Source organism: Clytia hemisphaerica, unplaced genomic scaffold, assembly GCF_902728285.1.
Source record: "Clytia hemisphaerica strain Z4C2 unplaced genomic scaffold, Clytia hemisphaerica genome assembly, whole genome shotgun sequence".
Classification (NCBI taxonomy): Eukaryota; Metazoa; Cnidaria; class Hydrozoa; order Leptothecata; family Clytiidae; genus Clytia; species Clytia hemisphaerica.
Genome location: NW_027103760.1, coordinates 56,529 through 73,012, shown reverse-complemented (window position 1 = coordinate 73,012; position 16,484 = coordinate 56,529). Strand labels below are relative to the sequence as shown.

The window sequence follows — 16,484 nt, the reverse complement described above, 5'->3', positions numbered from 1 at the left end:
CCTGTAAGAAATGATTGTGATATTATTTTAAATATCTTTTTTGTAGCGAAAACATTGAAGGGACATGTCAACTTTATAACGGAACAAACTCGGAATGTGGTGAATATTTAGCCGGACAGTATGTATGGATCCGGAAATCACGGCCATTGAAAAGATCAGAGAAAAAGCTAAAAAGGTGGTTTCGAAGAAGTAAGTGAACTAATTTGCTCCACAGCTAGTTACAATCAGTGCCGTTTTTTTACGTTTTCAGAATTTAAAGCTCGGACGAGAATTGCAATTTCAGTACTTCGACTTTATTTCAGGGGATTTTTCGATTTGGGAAGGTTAAAAAATGGCTTCCCGACTATATTCTCCTGGGATCCTAAAGGTTGTCGTAAGTCTTAAGTCTCATATTAAAACTCAGAGTTAAAACTCTACTTTCTAACCGTACTTTAAAGCACTTGTAGTTTTAAAGTTTTGAGGGAATTCCCCTTTTGTGCCAAATATTTCGGCGCCGATTGTAGCCTACCACATCCGTCTAATTTCCGTCTAGGCTACGTCATTTTTTCCTCTTTTTTTTTTGAGCGCGTCAAACTTTCTAAGGCCTAAAAGCCTGCACCTGTCTACTGTGTAGTCCATATCCATCCCATACAGGCTATTCTCTTGCTTTTTTTAAACGATGCTGCTATATCAAGGGTTCAATCTTATCTAAATTTTCATCAAATTAATCAATTAGGAGCAAAAAAACTCACAAAAAAGGATTAACATAATTTTGATGAGATTTCTAATTGAATTTACAACAGTGATTCATGAATGATAAGCCTTTATGAGTAAACAAATTCATCAAGGAAAAAAATCTCATCCTTAAAGCCTTGACATTGTCCTAGAATCAAAAACTGGAGACTGAAATCTTAAACACGTTTTTCTTTTTAAAAATATCATCTAAAATTTTGCCTTTGGAAGTTCTTAAATTTTTGGATTTTAAGCCTAAAAATGTTCTTAAAATGTTCTTATGTTCTCCATTTCGTGACCATTTTGACCCATTTTCCTTAAGAATTGGGTGTTTTTGAGTCCACAAAGCCTTAAAATGTTCTTAACTTGTTCTTAGCATTATCTGGCCATCGAAGCCTAGAAGGGCTAGATTCAATACATCCTTCTAAATGTGGTGCAAATTTTAAAGTTTCAGCTATCGTGCACTTATGATTATATAGACAAATTTAACCATGACAAAATATATCTATGCTTATATTTTCTCAATTGATCGTCATAGGTCGACAGTCTGGAGAAATCAGTCGTGAATGCTGGCCACACGCTAAAGCTTTGACCTGTCGTTTGTTTTATCCACGATGTGACGCGCGTCTCACCGGACCTGACGTCAAATCACTCTGTACTAAAGATTGTAAATATGCCCGCCAGATGTGCGATGGGGAATATAGACGGGCGCTTCATTCGAAATATTATCAAGAGTTTATACCGTTATGTGATGATTCGAATATGTTTGGAGACTCTGCATCTAATATGAATCTATGTGAAAAACTTCCAACATATAACCCTGATAAAGGTTAGTATATGTTTCTTTTATTTTGAAGAGGCCCCCAAGCGGTTTGCTTGATGACATGATAGGGACTCTTTCGTAGCGTGATTACGTGATTTGGAAATTTTTTTTTCGTGATGACAGGTCAAAACGTGATCGTGATTTGAAAGATTTTTGAGCCGTGATACGTGATTTGGAAAAAGATTTTTCGTGATGAGAGGTCAAAACGTGATCGTGATTTGAAAGATTTTTGAGCCGTGATACGTGATTTGGACTTTTTCCAAGGGATGCGTGATTAGCCAATTCTTTCGCTGATCGTGATCGTGATTGAAGACAAAAAATTGCGTGATATCGTGATCAGAGTTACCGCTAGGGGGGCTTTTTGAGTACGTCCAAAAATTTCAAACGCTTTGGATACTCTGAACTTTTTTCAGTTTCAAGCCTTTAAAATGTTCTCAGTTTCTGAGTATTTTTAAGCCATTTCTTAAGAAATTGCCTGTTTTAGAGTGCAAAGCCATGTTCTTAACTTGTTCTTAGTATTCTGGCAATCAAATCTACTAAAAGATCTACTAAAACTGCTCCTTTTATTACCCTATAGGACCTGTCATCTTTGCTGAATCACAGAAGCACACGCGGCGGTCATCAGGCGAACGCGCGACACTCAAATGTTCGTTCGGTATACGTAACTTCTTTTGGGACAAGAAAAACAAAGCAATGATACGTGAAGGAACGTGGCTACGTAATAACAGAAGAGTCAGCGCTAATCGACGTTTCTCTATAAAAACGAAAGCGAAAGCTAAAGCAAGGTAACTATAAATGGATGAGAAATATGTTTCATGCATTTTTAGGGGCTTGTGCTTTCCAGGGTTTAGTGTCTGATACCAGATTTAATTTGACTGTAAAGGGAGTAGTTTGATCAAGGAAGTTTCTAGCTTGATCTTCAAGGGATCAATAATTTTTTTCTAATTGTAGAAGGTTTAGTTCGAATAAATGATGGGGTTACGGGCAGCGCCCTTAGTGCAAAGGGCTACGGTAGTATTTGGCTACGGTGTGCAAGTGGGTGGGTTATCAATCCTCGGACAGGTCATATACCAAAGACTTCATACTTAGTACGAAAATGTTACTTGATGCCTGTCTGCTTAATGCTTCTTAAAGAGAAGGATCGATGGTAAGTGGAGCAATCTAGGGAGAAGAAGTGGCGCCAACTTTCTCATTCGGGTAGATAGTTATCGAAAGAAGAGCCAGTGGGTCGCCTCTGCAGACTCACTTCACAAGAAAAGGAGCCATTGGATAAGAGAGTGTAGGAAAACAAACGTCAATACTAAATCCCTATCTTTTCTTTCTTTAGACTTTTTATGTTTTTGGAAATCAAACAATCTATGGTGAAAGACCAAGGAGAATACCATTGTGAGATCACATTCGCCAATCAAACCATACAGAGCAGTGCAAAGTTAACTGTGAAACCTGGCCGTGTCGTACAAAGTGTTATACATCCAACCAATAAAGACGAAGGAACAAATAAAGCGAATAAAGAAGAGAAGGATAAGGAAGAAGATGAAGAGATAACGAATAAAATACGCGAAATTCAAACAGAGAAAAAGGTACTTTGATTTCATTGGCTAAATTTGTTGTCATTTTTGGGTTATTGTAATATTCAATTTTGTCAATTTTACTTAACTAGAATGCTGACATTCTCTATCGAACCATCTTTCCATGGCTTGAGTGGAGGCGAATAGGTTATAAGTGAGAAAAGGTGTTCCAAGCCAATACAAAACCTTTTAAATGATGTCCCTCCAAAGCCAATCTAATGTTCAAATAATGCCCTTCTAACGATCATAACGTCAAATAACGTCCCTCCAACGTCTAAATAACGTTCTTCCAACGTCTAAACAACGTCCCTCCAACGTTCATAACGTCCAAATAACGTTATATGACCAATTTTTGTCAGTCTTGTCATTTACTTTTATTTTCTTATTCACTTTCAGGTTGAAAACGGTAAATGCAGTCAATACAAAGGCAATATTTGTTCAACTTACCTCGGGCAAACTGTTATTTTCGAACGCGACCATCAACCAATGAAATTATTGAATCAACAACTCGAAAATGTCATCAAGATATTGAAAAGGACCAAAAAATTATCCAAAAGGTATTTTGACTCTTTATATTTTTTGTCAGGAATAGTTGTGGGGTATTTATTTACTTGGACTTATATGCACTTTCTGCGGTAAAAAAAAGGAAGAAATTATGCTTGATGTACACGTTTTTTATAAGAACAAACTATATAAGAACAGAAGGCTTCTAAAACACCCAACTTCTTAGGAAAATGGACCAAGAAAATACTCACAAAATGGTGAAATTAAGAACATGTTAAGAACATTTTTAGGCTTAAAACTCAAAAAGTTAAGAACATCCAAAGGCTTAAAAATTTTTGGATGTTCTTATAAAAAAACAACCTGTAATTAGTACTGTACTACACTAAACGCAACTTAATGGGTAATATTTAAGGTTTGTTGTTTGTTTGTTTGTTTGTTGTTTTTAAGCATAGAGCCTTCCTTTTCTCGTTCGAAATTATGGCCCTTTTTACATACATAGACTTTTGGCTTTACTTGCTTCAATTTCATTTTCCTTTTTCATCAGGTGTGAAGAATTTGGTCAAGCTGTTCTATGTTATCATACCTATCCAACTTGTAAACCACAAGGCCTCTTTTACACTGAGAGCCTTTGTAAGAAAGATTGTTTAGCTTTCACAAACGAATATTGTAGAGATGAACTCAAGCTCCTTCAAGGTGAGTTTTAAAAGATTTTCTTTTGCGATAGATTAGTTCTTGTCAGATATCAAGAATAAAAATACCAAAGACCAAAATTTCATCAAAAGGTGTCTTGATAGCTCAGTACTCTTCAACCTCTTATTGGCTAGGGAAGCTTAATATATAGTCCGTATTTTTTTTTTCTCTATGCTGACAATATCTCGAACTTGCGTATATAAAGTAAGTTAAAAGAGTCAAAATGATATATCCAAAAACATTATTGTCCTTATAAGTAATAAAAATTCAACTTTCAAAAGTCAATTTCCTTTGGATATTTTAATAGGCGATCGAGGAGATAAAGTCACAATGGATATGTTGATACCAGATTGTAACAAACTGAGAGAAGATAGCAATGATTGTATACCTATCACCAAGAATGACGTCAGCCTTGGCTCCGCTTCCACACCCGCTCAAAATCAATTACACAACATGGTAGATAAAGGTACATTGGTTATTGTTTTTAATAATCTATTCGATATTTCCTTTTTGAAGTACAGTTGATGCTCTCTTAATCGATTTTCAAGGGGAATTGGATTTCATCGAATAAGAGAGCTTATCGAATAGTAGAGCGTTACTTATGAGAGTTTCTTGTTGACGGTGGCTTTCAATAGTATCGAATAATTGATGATACTCAGAGCGCGCTAACTGTACTTTTTTCGATATTTCCACTATAATATAGTTTAGCTTCTATCATAGCGCATAAAGGTCCTACTAGGCGTGGCATGTTTCCTTTTTATACTACGACAACACACTACGACAATATACTTTCGAGAAATCTCAAGTCACTGCCTCGTTTCCCACGTACTCCTGCTGCGTAGGCAGTATTATCTTTGAAGCCTTACAAAGGACTGTCTGAAGTAATTGATGCATTCTCCTCATCGGTAATCGTTCTTATGTTTCAGATGACAACTGTTACGATCAAGATTCAAAGAAAAATTATTTCGGTACCATGTCAATGTCTCATGATGGAAAGTTTTGCGACAAATGGAATCAATATCCTGGTTACGAGATAATCACTCATGATTATTGCCGTAATTTTAATGACGAAAAACCGTGGTGTTTCAGTGGTCGCAAAAAGGTATGTCCTATTTCTGAATACATGTTTTTTACATCTATCCGCAAATACGTGTTTCCTCCTCCACTGGACTCATCAGTGCGGCTCGGATAAGCGAACATAGACTGCTGTTGTCACCAGAGTGCTCAAAACACTAAGTGTTCAAATTAAGAACAGTGTTAAGGTTTCTCGTGTCTCCACCCCATTTTTGTTTCTACCGAGAAAAGTGAAATCTCACTTTTGTCCCTGGGACAAGATCAGCGTGTCTTTTGGGTATTTCCCTTACTTTTTGTCCCATGAAACAAAAAAAGAAACCATGGGACACGCACTATTTTATTGTGTTGGTGGGATAGAGCATGTTGTATTGCACCAACGTGAAAAAGATTTCTCGTGTCCCAAAGCTTTTTGCGTCAGATGCAATCTAAACGAAAAATTATAAGAACAGAACTCTACCAGCACGTTACTGTTTTCTACAAAACATCTTTTTTTGATCATTGACCTCTTTCATTATTACAACATATTGTCTTATTAATCCCAGTGTTCGGCCATTGCACCGGGGACAGCTTTTTAAATTCATCCAGAGAATAATTAACTCTTTTCAAGCAAATTGGAGTAGCTCAGAGTATTTTCTAAGCATCGTTTTGTTAGAAGAAAATTTGGCTTTAAATAAGGTCAAAAGGCTTTCAAGATTTGATTGAACACAAACTGTTACAACTGACCTTTAGAATTGGTTTCTAGACTAATTTCAATGCTTTTATTTCACGTTTCCAGGTATACTGTGCCATAAAACCCTGCAACATTGTCAACATCCCAAAATGCTTCACTGGCAAAGGAAAAGAATACCGTGGTAAAATCGCTGTCTCAAGTAGCGGTCGTAAATGTTTACAATGGAACGAAGTTACGCCACGTTACGCTAACGTTTATCATTCATATTGCCGTAACTTCATCGGAGACATGGATGCGCCGTGGTGTTATGTCGATCAACGTATACGTGAAGTATGCGCCGTACCCCGTTGTAACGATTTCCAAACGTCAGAAAAGCACACAAATAAACTTGTAACCTATGTAGTCCCATTTATAGTTGGAATGACAGTTCTTCTATTTTCGTTCTTCTTGTTCGCCTTTTACTGGAAAAACAAGAAACTTCTACAACAGAAAAATCAAGAGGTCGTAGACCTCAGGGACACGAATCAACGAATGATAGATGATATAGATATACAGAAAACTAATACGCTATCCACGAGTGCAAGTTATGAATTCAAAAAGGATATTCAGTTATCTACTTCACCCCCCTCGACGGAGTTCACTTTTGTTTCACCAAGCACTCCACCGTTGGAGTTGAGACAACAACCCAAACGATATAAAAAGGTACGTATGGTGTTAGAAAAAAATTCTTAATTTTCAGAACTTTTGAATCCTAATATTAACAATTCTACTAGTTTGATAGCTTGGTTTTGTGCAGCATCCTCTGGCAAGCATGCTAACTTTTTTCTCTGATATTTTTCTCGACCTAATCTATACCTCTCGTGTAAAAGCTTTGGGTACTATAAAGCACGAAACCTATTCGTAAATAGTTTCACCTTTACTCAAACAAAGCAACTAAGTTAAATTCATTCATTCATTCATTCCAGAATGTACCAGAAGTCAAAGAAGCATGTTTCTCAAATCTCATTAAAATCGGTGACGGCAAAATGGGACAATTATGGCAAGGACAATACAAACAACCACGTGATCATAAAACAATAGATGTCATTGTTCGAAAATTACGTACAGATACTCGTACTTGTGTTATTAGCGAGTTTCGCAATCAAATGAATTCGTTACGAGCCTTAAAACACCCAAATATCGAACAAATAGTGTGTGTTTCGCTAATGAGTGAAGTTCCTTTTATGGCATTTGACGGTCGCCATAAAACAGACTTGAAAGCATATATATTTGATAATGAAAAAGTATCTCCAGCTTTATTACTGAACTTTTTGAATCAAATATCAACTGGGTTGGAATATATTCATCAACACAAGATACTACATAAAGACTTAGCAGCAAGAAATTGTTTCGTAACTGACGAAGGTGTTGTTTATATCTCCAAAAGTGGACTCGGTATGTACCGCTATCCTAACGATTATTTGAACTTATCCGGACAAGGTTTATCACCGGTTAGGTGGCTATCGCCGGAGACTCTAAACAGCGGTATCTACCGTATGTCGACGGATGTTTACATGTTTGGCGTACTCGTATGGGAACTTTTTTCGTCCGGAGAACGTCCCTATGATGAATACACGGACAATGACGCAATTCATGAAATTATTAACGAGAATCGGTTAATTTGTCCTGGAACATGTCCGGCTCAAATCTGGAACATTGTTGAACAGTGTTGGGTTGTTCCGGGATGTCAAAGACCCTCTTCTGCATGGATTCGAAGGAATTTAAGAGTTTTAACGTCGGAACTTAATACGAACCCTGTTGCTTGATAATATGTTTGATATATTGTTGTTTTTTTTGTTTAAGTTTTTAAGAAAAAATATTTTTTATCGATTTTTTAAGCCACTCTTCCTGAGAATAACGTACCGTACGCCTCGATTACTAGTTTGTTAAGCTGTTTCTTGTTTGGGTCCAGTCCTCTATTTCTAATTTCCAGACCCCTTTATCTAGTGACAGAGATTGAACCACCGCCTTAGATACGCCATTGACTCTCCTACCTCACCGGTCTTTTTAACGCTGGACTTAATTTAGCACCGACGCCTTTATCGTTGGCCTTTACACCCAAAGCTAAATTTTCCATTTTTAGCCCGGTCCTAACTTTAATCACGATCCCTTACGCCAACCTTTATTACGCCAGCGACGAAAAATAACGCCAGTAAAGGCCGACGTAAAAAAGACCGAAAAGGTACCATAAAACTACAGTCATGTGTAATTTTTTCATCTACCATTAATTTTACATTACCTTATCTTAGATCTACATATATTATAAAAGAACAGAGAAATTGTATTATATTAAAAGAAAAAGATAGTTACTTTTTGTACATATCATATATTTTTTATTCCAAAAACTCTTAAAAAGAGAAAAAACGACCTGTTTTTTTTTTGTATTTTCTCCATCTACCCCGACCAACGACGGCACGCAACTTTTTTTCAGCTATTATTTTCAACATATGGATATTGTAAGAGCTACCGCAATACATCTTTTCGACCGTAGTCGTGCGGTCAGGCACGTGCCACTATATTATTTTAATTTACCACCCTAAACTCGATCCAATCCTTTTTTTTTTACACTTTTTTCTATTGTCTTTGGGTGCGAAAAAAAGACTGGGACGGTTTAAGGGTGGTTAAACGGAAAAAAAAATGCCCGCGTGGCAATTGGCGGCTACGGTCGAAAAGGTGTATGCGATCTGTGAGTGTATGCGATCTGTGAGGACAGATTGCAATAATCTAGCCTGGATATCCAGACCGTAAACTATTTAACCGTCTAGTTTTTTATAAACTTGTCTCCAGTTTTTTTCTGAAATTTTGAGTCTGGATACCATGGCTAGCAATAATCCGACTAACAATCAAAACGAAAGTAACAAGCGGCAAGATTCTTAGGGTCTTATTGCAAGAAACTATTATCGTTTTGTGATTCCACTGACTTTTCCGGGCGGCATGAGATTAGAAAAGCGTTTTTCCATAGAGGTACGGAAAACTTTGTGTTTACTTACAACATAGCTTACAAAACTATTCAACTTTCTGAAGCTTATTATTCAACTACTACATAAACATATAAACGATTGGACATCTATCTTTTATTTACTCTTTGAAGCGAGCTTCGTTGCCGCCTGTATTTCAAAATTGGTATGAAAAATCCGACAATATTCCATTATAATTTTATTTCTTTGAATTTTTTAGCTAAAAGGATTGTCAGAACTTGAACATTACTCCTAATTCATAAAAAAATTATTCTTAATTTTTTTTCACAAGTTTGCGATATATTTTAGCACCACTTTCAACTCTGAAATGCAGAATTTCAACTGCGTGTAGAATTTTTGAATCACTTTTGTAACTACAATAATTTCTTTTATGACTTGAAAGAAATAGTATGCCAAAGTTTAGAGTCTGCGTCATAAGAACATCATAATTTGAATCCCATACTCTCGAAAATTATTCCATATTTTTGAGTTAAAATTTAAACATTTTAGTCGGATTCTAGACTAGCAAACTAGTCTGTTAATTAATCATGTCAGAGGGCAGGAACATAAAGGTGGCGGGCGTTTGCTAGAATAGGAGCTGCGTAGGAGAGCGAGCAAAAGTTGATGAGAGGCTGCTGATTAACAGCAGCTTTCAGCCCTTGCCGCCGACAATTTTTTTTCCTACGCTTACCTAACTACTACGCTCACTTTTCCCGTGTGATACTGTTCCAGCCCGACTGGCGTGCCAGTCTAGTCGGATTCTTGACAAGCTGTTGAAGGGGCGGGACCCCTTGAAGCTGACGATGAGTTTGCCTCTGTTGTCTTTGTTATAATATAGATAAAAGACTTGAGAAGAGTAGAACAACAGAAAATTTTGACGTTAATAGCAAGGTATTCCCAAGAGGTATATCATCAAAATTCATTGGGTTTCATTTTATGTTTTTAACGAGGCGGCAACGAAGCTAGCAGCACTTTCACAAAAAATACAAAGGAGATGGATCATTGAGTTTAAAGCCCGAAGGGCTAGAGTTCAATCTCTAACCTTTCTCAGGCAAGAAAAAGTGAAGCCTTAAAAAATGCGGCGCATTTTTGACGACAGATTGAATCTAGCAATTCCTTTGTGTACAATTGATATTTTTTTCGAAATTTAGCGGTAAATTTTAGTTTCAATCTGTCATTTGTGTAAAAACCAGGCGAGTTGCTCAAGGCCGCGCAACTTTGGTAGGATTTGTTGACTTCAAATCCTACCAAGGAGATTGACTTCTAGCCTTTCGGGCTTATACTTCATTGAGATGGATGTCCAGCCTGTAGCCTGGATATCCAGGCTGTAAACTATTTCACAGTCTAGTTTTTGATATTTTATGTTCTTGTTTACAGCCTGGTCTCCCTAGAGCGTTTTGCATTCTCCATATGAGAATGCAGTCCGCTTGCTTGCGCTCACTTCGCTAAAGCCGTGAGGGCCAATCTACACGGCGCGGTGCAATTCTAAGGCAAAAATAGGATAGTCCTCCAGTTGCTAGTGAAGATAGGGCTTTCTGTTACATGAAAACATGAAAAAGAAGAAAACGGAGGCAACATACAGTGGATGATCCAAATGGAGCCCACAAACTGCGCATGCGTTCTTTTAAACCGTAAGTGGTTAAATAGCGTATAGAACTAAGGGGAATGAATCGCTAGGGGTGGTACAGTCACTTTCGATCGGGGTTGTGGATGGCAAAATATGTCGTTCTTTATTGTCGTTTTTTCGTTTTTTGTCGTAATTTGTCGTTTTTGTCGTTTATATTCGTTTCTCGTTTTTTCTTCGTTCTTTCATAGTGTCTTTATGGTGGTCTCCTTTTGGCACTTACACTCCCTCTTTGCTCATGAGTGAGTCGATTTTAATAGCTTTTCCATTGTATTTTCTGTCATGGCATTTAAGGAATCGTCTTTTTAGAGTCATTACTGAAAAGGTGATTCCTTCAAGTTCAACTTTGACAGATCAAACAATGAAAAGCATGGAATTTCTCAAAAACTGCAGTCATTAAGACTGAAACTTTTTGCCGTAGGGCTAGGCTATGGCAAATCTTGCAAATTTTACAATCTATAGAAAGAACTGAATAAAAAACGTGCAAATACTTTAAAAAATCAAAAATATCATTTTTTCTCTTTGTTTTGGTTCCTTTGTTTGATTTGAAATGCCAGAAAAGGGGATTCCTTTGCTCAAAATGGCATTTCAAATGCCAACGAAATGCCAACACGCTGTCATCATTAGGCGTTTGACAAACCGAACAATTGCGCGGAACAATAGAATTCAAAAGAATACTGCAAGCAATTACAAATGCCAGGCTGGTCTAAACGCAGCCACTTTTCACAAAAAAAGCCTAATCTCCTTGGGGAAATCATTTTATTTTTTCAAACTTTTTTTAAGTTAATGACAAATAATTTTTTTATTTAGACTTTTTCGGAAAAATTTTCTATTTGGCTACATCCCAAGTTATAGCTGTTTTCGTATGGAAATTTAGTGGAGAAAATTGCCAAAAATGAGCTTTTTGGAGATTTTAAAGGAAAGATACTTCCACAAAAATTTTCCGAAATTGTATTTTTAGATACTAAACCAAAATGTTTGATTTTTACCGAGATTAGGGCTTTGACTCTTCTTCGAAAAACTCTTCGTTTTCTTCTTCATTTAATTTTTTTATTTCAATTTTTCGATTTTTAAATTCTAAAAAGGTAGATTTAACAGAAGATATAAAAAAAAGTTATACATTAATCTTTTAAAATGCAGAAATTGCCATTTAAGTTGGTGTAAAATCGAAAAATTGGGTCCAGAGCCCTTAAAATGAGAGTGAGAGTTGTTATGGAAAAGGATTGAGATACTTCGATACTTCGATACTTCGAAACAAGGTATCAGGGAATCCTTTCCTTTCTTCTGTAATATTACACAAAGAAGATCCCCTATCTTATCTATCTCTGCGGAATAAAGACAATAGAAAGCACTTATTACCGCAAGTAATGAATGCCATAATATAAGATGAAAATCATGCCTGAGTGTTAGAAACTTGTTGAGTGCTATGAAAGTTTAAAATGTGTGTACAGTGCATGGGAGAGAATGACATTTAGGGTGTTTTTTAACTAAGCTAACAGGATTTTTTCACCATGAGTCACTAATATATTATTACAAATTTGGATTTACCAGAAAGGTCGCCGTGATCTTTCAATTGTTTTTCCTATGTTGTATGCGAGAGATATGACATAAATAAAAAAGTTTTTTGAAAACTAATTTTTTCTAGGCTGTCAATAAAAACCCAAAGAATTGAGATGCTGCCCAAAAGAAATCACAAATACTTGTTGTTGGTAGCTATTGCTCTATGTACGATGTTAGTTATAAATATGTTTGAATTATTTGGTAACAACTCTGGAACCTCACCATTGAACGAATATGTGCAATTGTATAATGGTTCATATTACAGAAAATCAAGCGAAACGTTCCACGATAAATACAATCTTTTACGGAATAGCTCACAAGTACCTTTCCAAGTTTGCAACACTTTTAAATATTCTCCAGCAGATTGGACATTATATGAATTGCAAAAATATGAATATACACTTGAAAATAAAACTTGTAATGATTTATATAGAAGTTTGTTTAGAAATGAAGTTTTAATTTACATGAAGACAGAAAAACGACCTCAAAAACGCGTCAAATGGATTGTCCATACAGACGGCTCAATCACTTCTTTAGGATGTACAAAACATACTCATGATTGCGAGCCTGGGTCATTTTATGATTACGAACGTCAGATGAGAATCGATACACCTCCGTGTTGTCGGCATAAAATAATGGAAATTTTGGAAAGAGTTAGTAATCATTTAAATGAATATAATGTCTCTTATATGGTTGTTGGTGGATTTGTGATCAGTTATGTTCGTTCCAAAGAAATTTTACACTCTGATGAAGATGTTGATATGTTTATTGATACACATCACTGGCAGACTGATATATTCCGTAATAAAATGAATGAATTGACTAAAGAATTTGGTTATTATCAAAATTGGAGAATGTCTGATAAGAAATCGATGGCTGTTAAGTATAGTAAACTAAATTGGAATGGTTTGGGTATGTGGGATTATACGATAGATTCTAAAAAGATATTCCGAGTTGTAACTCACGCACCGAGTTATAAGGCAGATACAATGGTTCCACCATTTTTAGTTTCAATGAATAATGTGGTTACGAAAATGCCACATAAACCAGAAGCATATTTGGATAAAACTTATGGACCAGGAAGATGGGAACATGAATTAGATTGCAAGAAAAAAGACAGGAAGAAATGCGCTTAAATTGGAGGATTTTGTTGTCCAGTACACACGTTTTTTTATAAGAATCCAAAATTTTTGAAGCCTTCAGATGTTCTTAACTAACTTTTCAGGTCTCAATCCTAAAAATGTTCTTAATATGTTTTTATTTTCAGCATTTTTTGAGCATTTTTGTCCATTTTCCTAAGAAAACAGGTGTTTCAGAGCCCACGAAGCCTTATGTCCTTATATAGTTTGTTCTTATAAAAAACGGGCACTTGAACCTATTTTCAATTCGTTTCCTGGATCTCTTTCTTGTATCTTTTCTTTTTAATTATTTCTAGGGTTCATATATATGAAAGGCTACTTAAACTCATTAACCCTATTCCAACTAGGCTTTTACGGGTGGCTCAAAACTAGGGGGGTTGTTCCTGTACCACCCCTTAACTTTTGAACTAGTAGGTCTTTTTGGATGATATTTGGCACACGATTTTTATCATGTGAGGTAACATTTGGCAACATTTGAGCAATTTCCCAAGCCTGGAGAGCATTTCAAAGTTTCCCTGCTAAAAATGGTTGACGGTGAATAGATTTTAGGGATTTTTCCTAAAACACGCAAAAACTACGCCCTCTCTAGACATGCCACTTATTCAGCATTGTTTATATTCATGTAAGCTTGCATTCGTTTTTAGTTTTGGGTCTTTGAAGTCATTTCCCAAGTTTCTAGAACACACCGAAAGTTGAAAATTGGAGCTATCTTAAACCTCTATTTGGGGAATTTCCCTAAAACACAAAAAAACCACGCCCTTTTGAAGTTTCTCAATTGGTATTGTTTCTCTACCTTTCAGCTTGCATCCTTTTTTGGTTTGGAGTCATTTGAGCACTTTCCCAAGCCTGGAGAGCATTTCAAAGTACCACTCTTGAAAGAATTCCTGAATATATCTAAATAGGGAATTTCCCTAAATAAACAAATAACCACATCCTTTTTTGGAATTTTTTCTCCAAATTCTTAATCCTTATAATAACGTCTGTCATCAGTTTTTCATTTGAAGTCAATAGCATTTAGTCAGTAAATTTTTATTGACGTTTTTCGAATATCAATTTTGAATTCCGAATATCAAATCCCGAATCCCTAACTCCAGCGAATCTACAATCATGGTCGAAATAGAATGAGAATTCCGGTTATTTTAACGTTTTTCAAGATTTAAAGTTCTGGCGAGAAAGTCCATTTTGGGCTATCTCTTTAACTTAATCGAATATTTCAATTTGGGATGGGTTGGCAGACTTCCAGGCTATATTCTGAGCCTTATTGGACTATTTTTGAACTTTTGGATCCTCAGATCCTAAGGTCCTAAGTCTAGTGTTAAAAGTCAGAGTTAAAACTCTACCCTTCAAACCTACTTTAGAGCACTTTCAAATCGATTGTGGTTTCAAAACTTCCCGGTGGATTTCCCTTTTTTCTCAAATATTACGACCATGATTGTACCAAATAATTAATATCATATATGGAAAAAAGAAGTACAAATAATCAAAAAATGAAAAAATGTTAATAGGAAAATCCTTTTAATCATGAATTTTTCCCAAATTCCATGTCTTTTATTGACGAGTTATCTCGTCTCGCAGTCGTGAACCCCTAAAGTACTTCTTGCTGAGTTATTTCGTCATTCAGTCTTTTTGGCACGGGTCGTAAAAAAAGTCGCGGTATTTTACCAACCACCTCTGAAGAAAGGTCTGGTATTTTGGAATAGACTGCCGAGAAATGTCGTTTCAGCAAAGTCTATAAAGACCTTCAAAGAAAACCTCAACGGTGCATGGGAAAACCATCCCTCAAAATACGATTCAAGAATAGTGTAAAATAAGATCGGTTAGAGGCCCACTGTGAGCCTAGCTTGTAAATCTGTATAATAATTTTAAGAACAGTCAGTTCAAAAGGCTGCGGTATTTTGGGCGCACGGACAAATAAAAAGACGCAGTCGTTAAAGGGTTAACCAAGCCAGTTTTTACAAGGCTACGATACGGCTTACAGCAATATAGCATTATCGGTGCTTTAACGATATTTTATGATACGGATTTGTACGGATTTTAAGTTTGGCTTGAAAAACTTGCCATCAGGTTTTATCAAGTGACTAAATCAATCTGGCTTAGATTTTTAGGCTAGGCTTCACTTTGGTATGAAAATCTTTTGGAGGTTAGCAGAAAATTTAAAATTTTCTATCTTAATTTTTCAATTTTTCAAAAATCTTTTATCATTTAGATTATTCTCCTTGGAAATATCTTTCCAACGGTTCATATTTTTCTAGCATAGCATGCGAACGGGTGCAGAAAAAAGGTCAAAAATCTAAAGTTTCCACATATTCTTGAGACAGACTTCAGCTTGATGTTTATTCAGTGTCTATATTAAAATTTATGCCCCAACAAGAAAAAAGTGCTAATCTCGACTCATTTTTTATTTGGGTGGGGTAAAAAAATGAGCGACATGGATTGCGGCGCTCGTAGGTTCAGACCTTACAGTACAGGGTCTAAAATGTTGGGCGATCTCATACGATTAAGTCTAGCGTTAAAACTCTACCCTTCGAACCTACTTTAGAGCACTTACAAATCGATTGTGGTTTCAAAACACCCCGGTGAATTTCCCTTTTGTGCCAAGTATTTTGTCACTGATTGTAGCAATGTATACATCATCAACATATACCAACATCTTCAAATAGTGAATAACTACTAGACGGTTCCCATCGTCACAAACGCTAACGCCGGTTTGGATTTTATATCAAAAGCCCTTAGTATGCGAAAGATATAGTATAGTTGATGGTCTCTAATTCTTTTTCTCCTTCGAATTAGTTTTGGGGGTTCGTAGGGGTTCGAAATACCTTAAAGGAATAAATTTTGGCGGAAAGAAAATCAAGTTCTCGCCAAATTTTATTTTTTCCTTCATCCGCCAAATTAAATTCCCGCCAAATTTATTTTATTTAACGCGTTCCACAAATTGGTGCCATTTCAGGCCTTTTTTTGTTTATTTGATAACGATTTTGGTCAAAACTATCCTGCAACCGCCAAATTAAATTCCCTTCAAATTTAAATTTTCTAGCCATCCGCCAAATTTAATTCCCTCTGAAAAAACCTTTTTGGCCATCCGCTAATAATTAAATTCCCGCCAAAATTTCTTCCTTTAAGGT

At 36.0% G+C, this 16,484-nt stretch overlaps 1 protein-coding gene across 2 annotated transcripts in view; it reads left to right on the top strand.

The window, feature by feature from the left end:
* The window catches only part of LOC136805583 (tyrosine-protein kinase transmembrane receptor Ror-like), a 49,144-nt gene extending 41,189 nt beyond the window's left edge, over positions 1–7,955 (top strand). The window contains exons 4-13 of one of the 2 annotated variants that reach the window (XM_067062147.1): positions 47–189; positions 1,250–1,540; positions 2,112–2,319; positions 2,862–3,114; positions 3,499–3,659; positions 4,151–4,299; positions 4,604–4,762; positions 5,223–5,398; positions 6,146–6,742; positions 7,006–7,955. In XM_067062147.1, the coding sequence (XP_066918248.1) occupies positions 47–189; positions 1,250–1,540; positions 2,112–2,319; positions 2,862–3,114; positions 3,499–3,659; positions 4,151–4,299; positions 4,604–4,762; positions 5,223–5,398; positions 6,146–6,742; positions 7,006–7,845 (2,977 nt within the window). In that variant the 3' untranslated portion in view covers positions 7,846–7,955. The remainder of the gene's footprint in view (positions 1–46; positions 190–1,249; positions 1,541–2,111; positions 2,320–2,861; positions 3,115–3,498; positions 3,660–4,150; positions 4,300–4,603; positions 4,763–5,222; positions 5,399–6,145; positions 6,743–7,005) is intronic. The other variant, XM_067062148.1, reaches the window with a different exon arrangement.
* Positions 7,956–16,484: the final 8,529 nt, after the last annotated feature.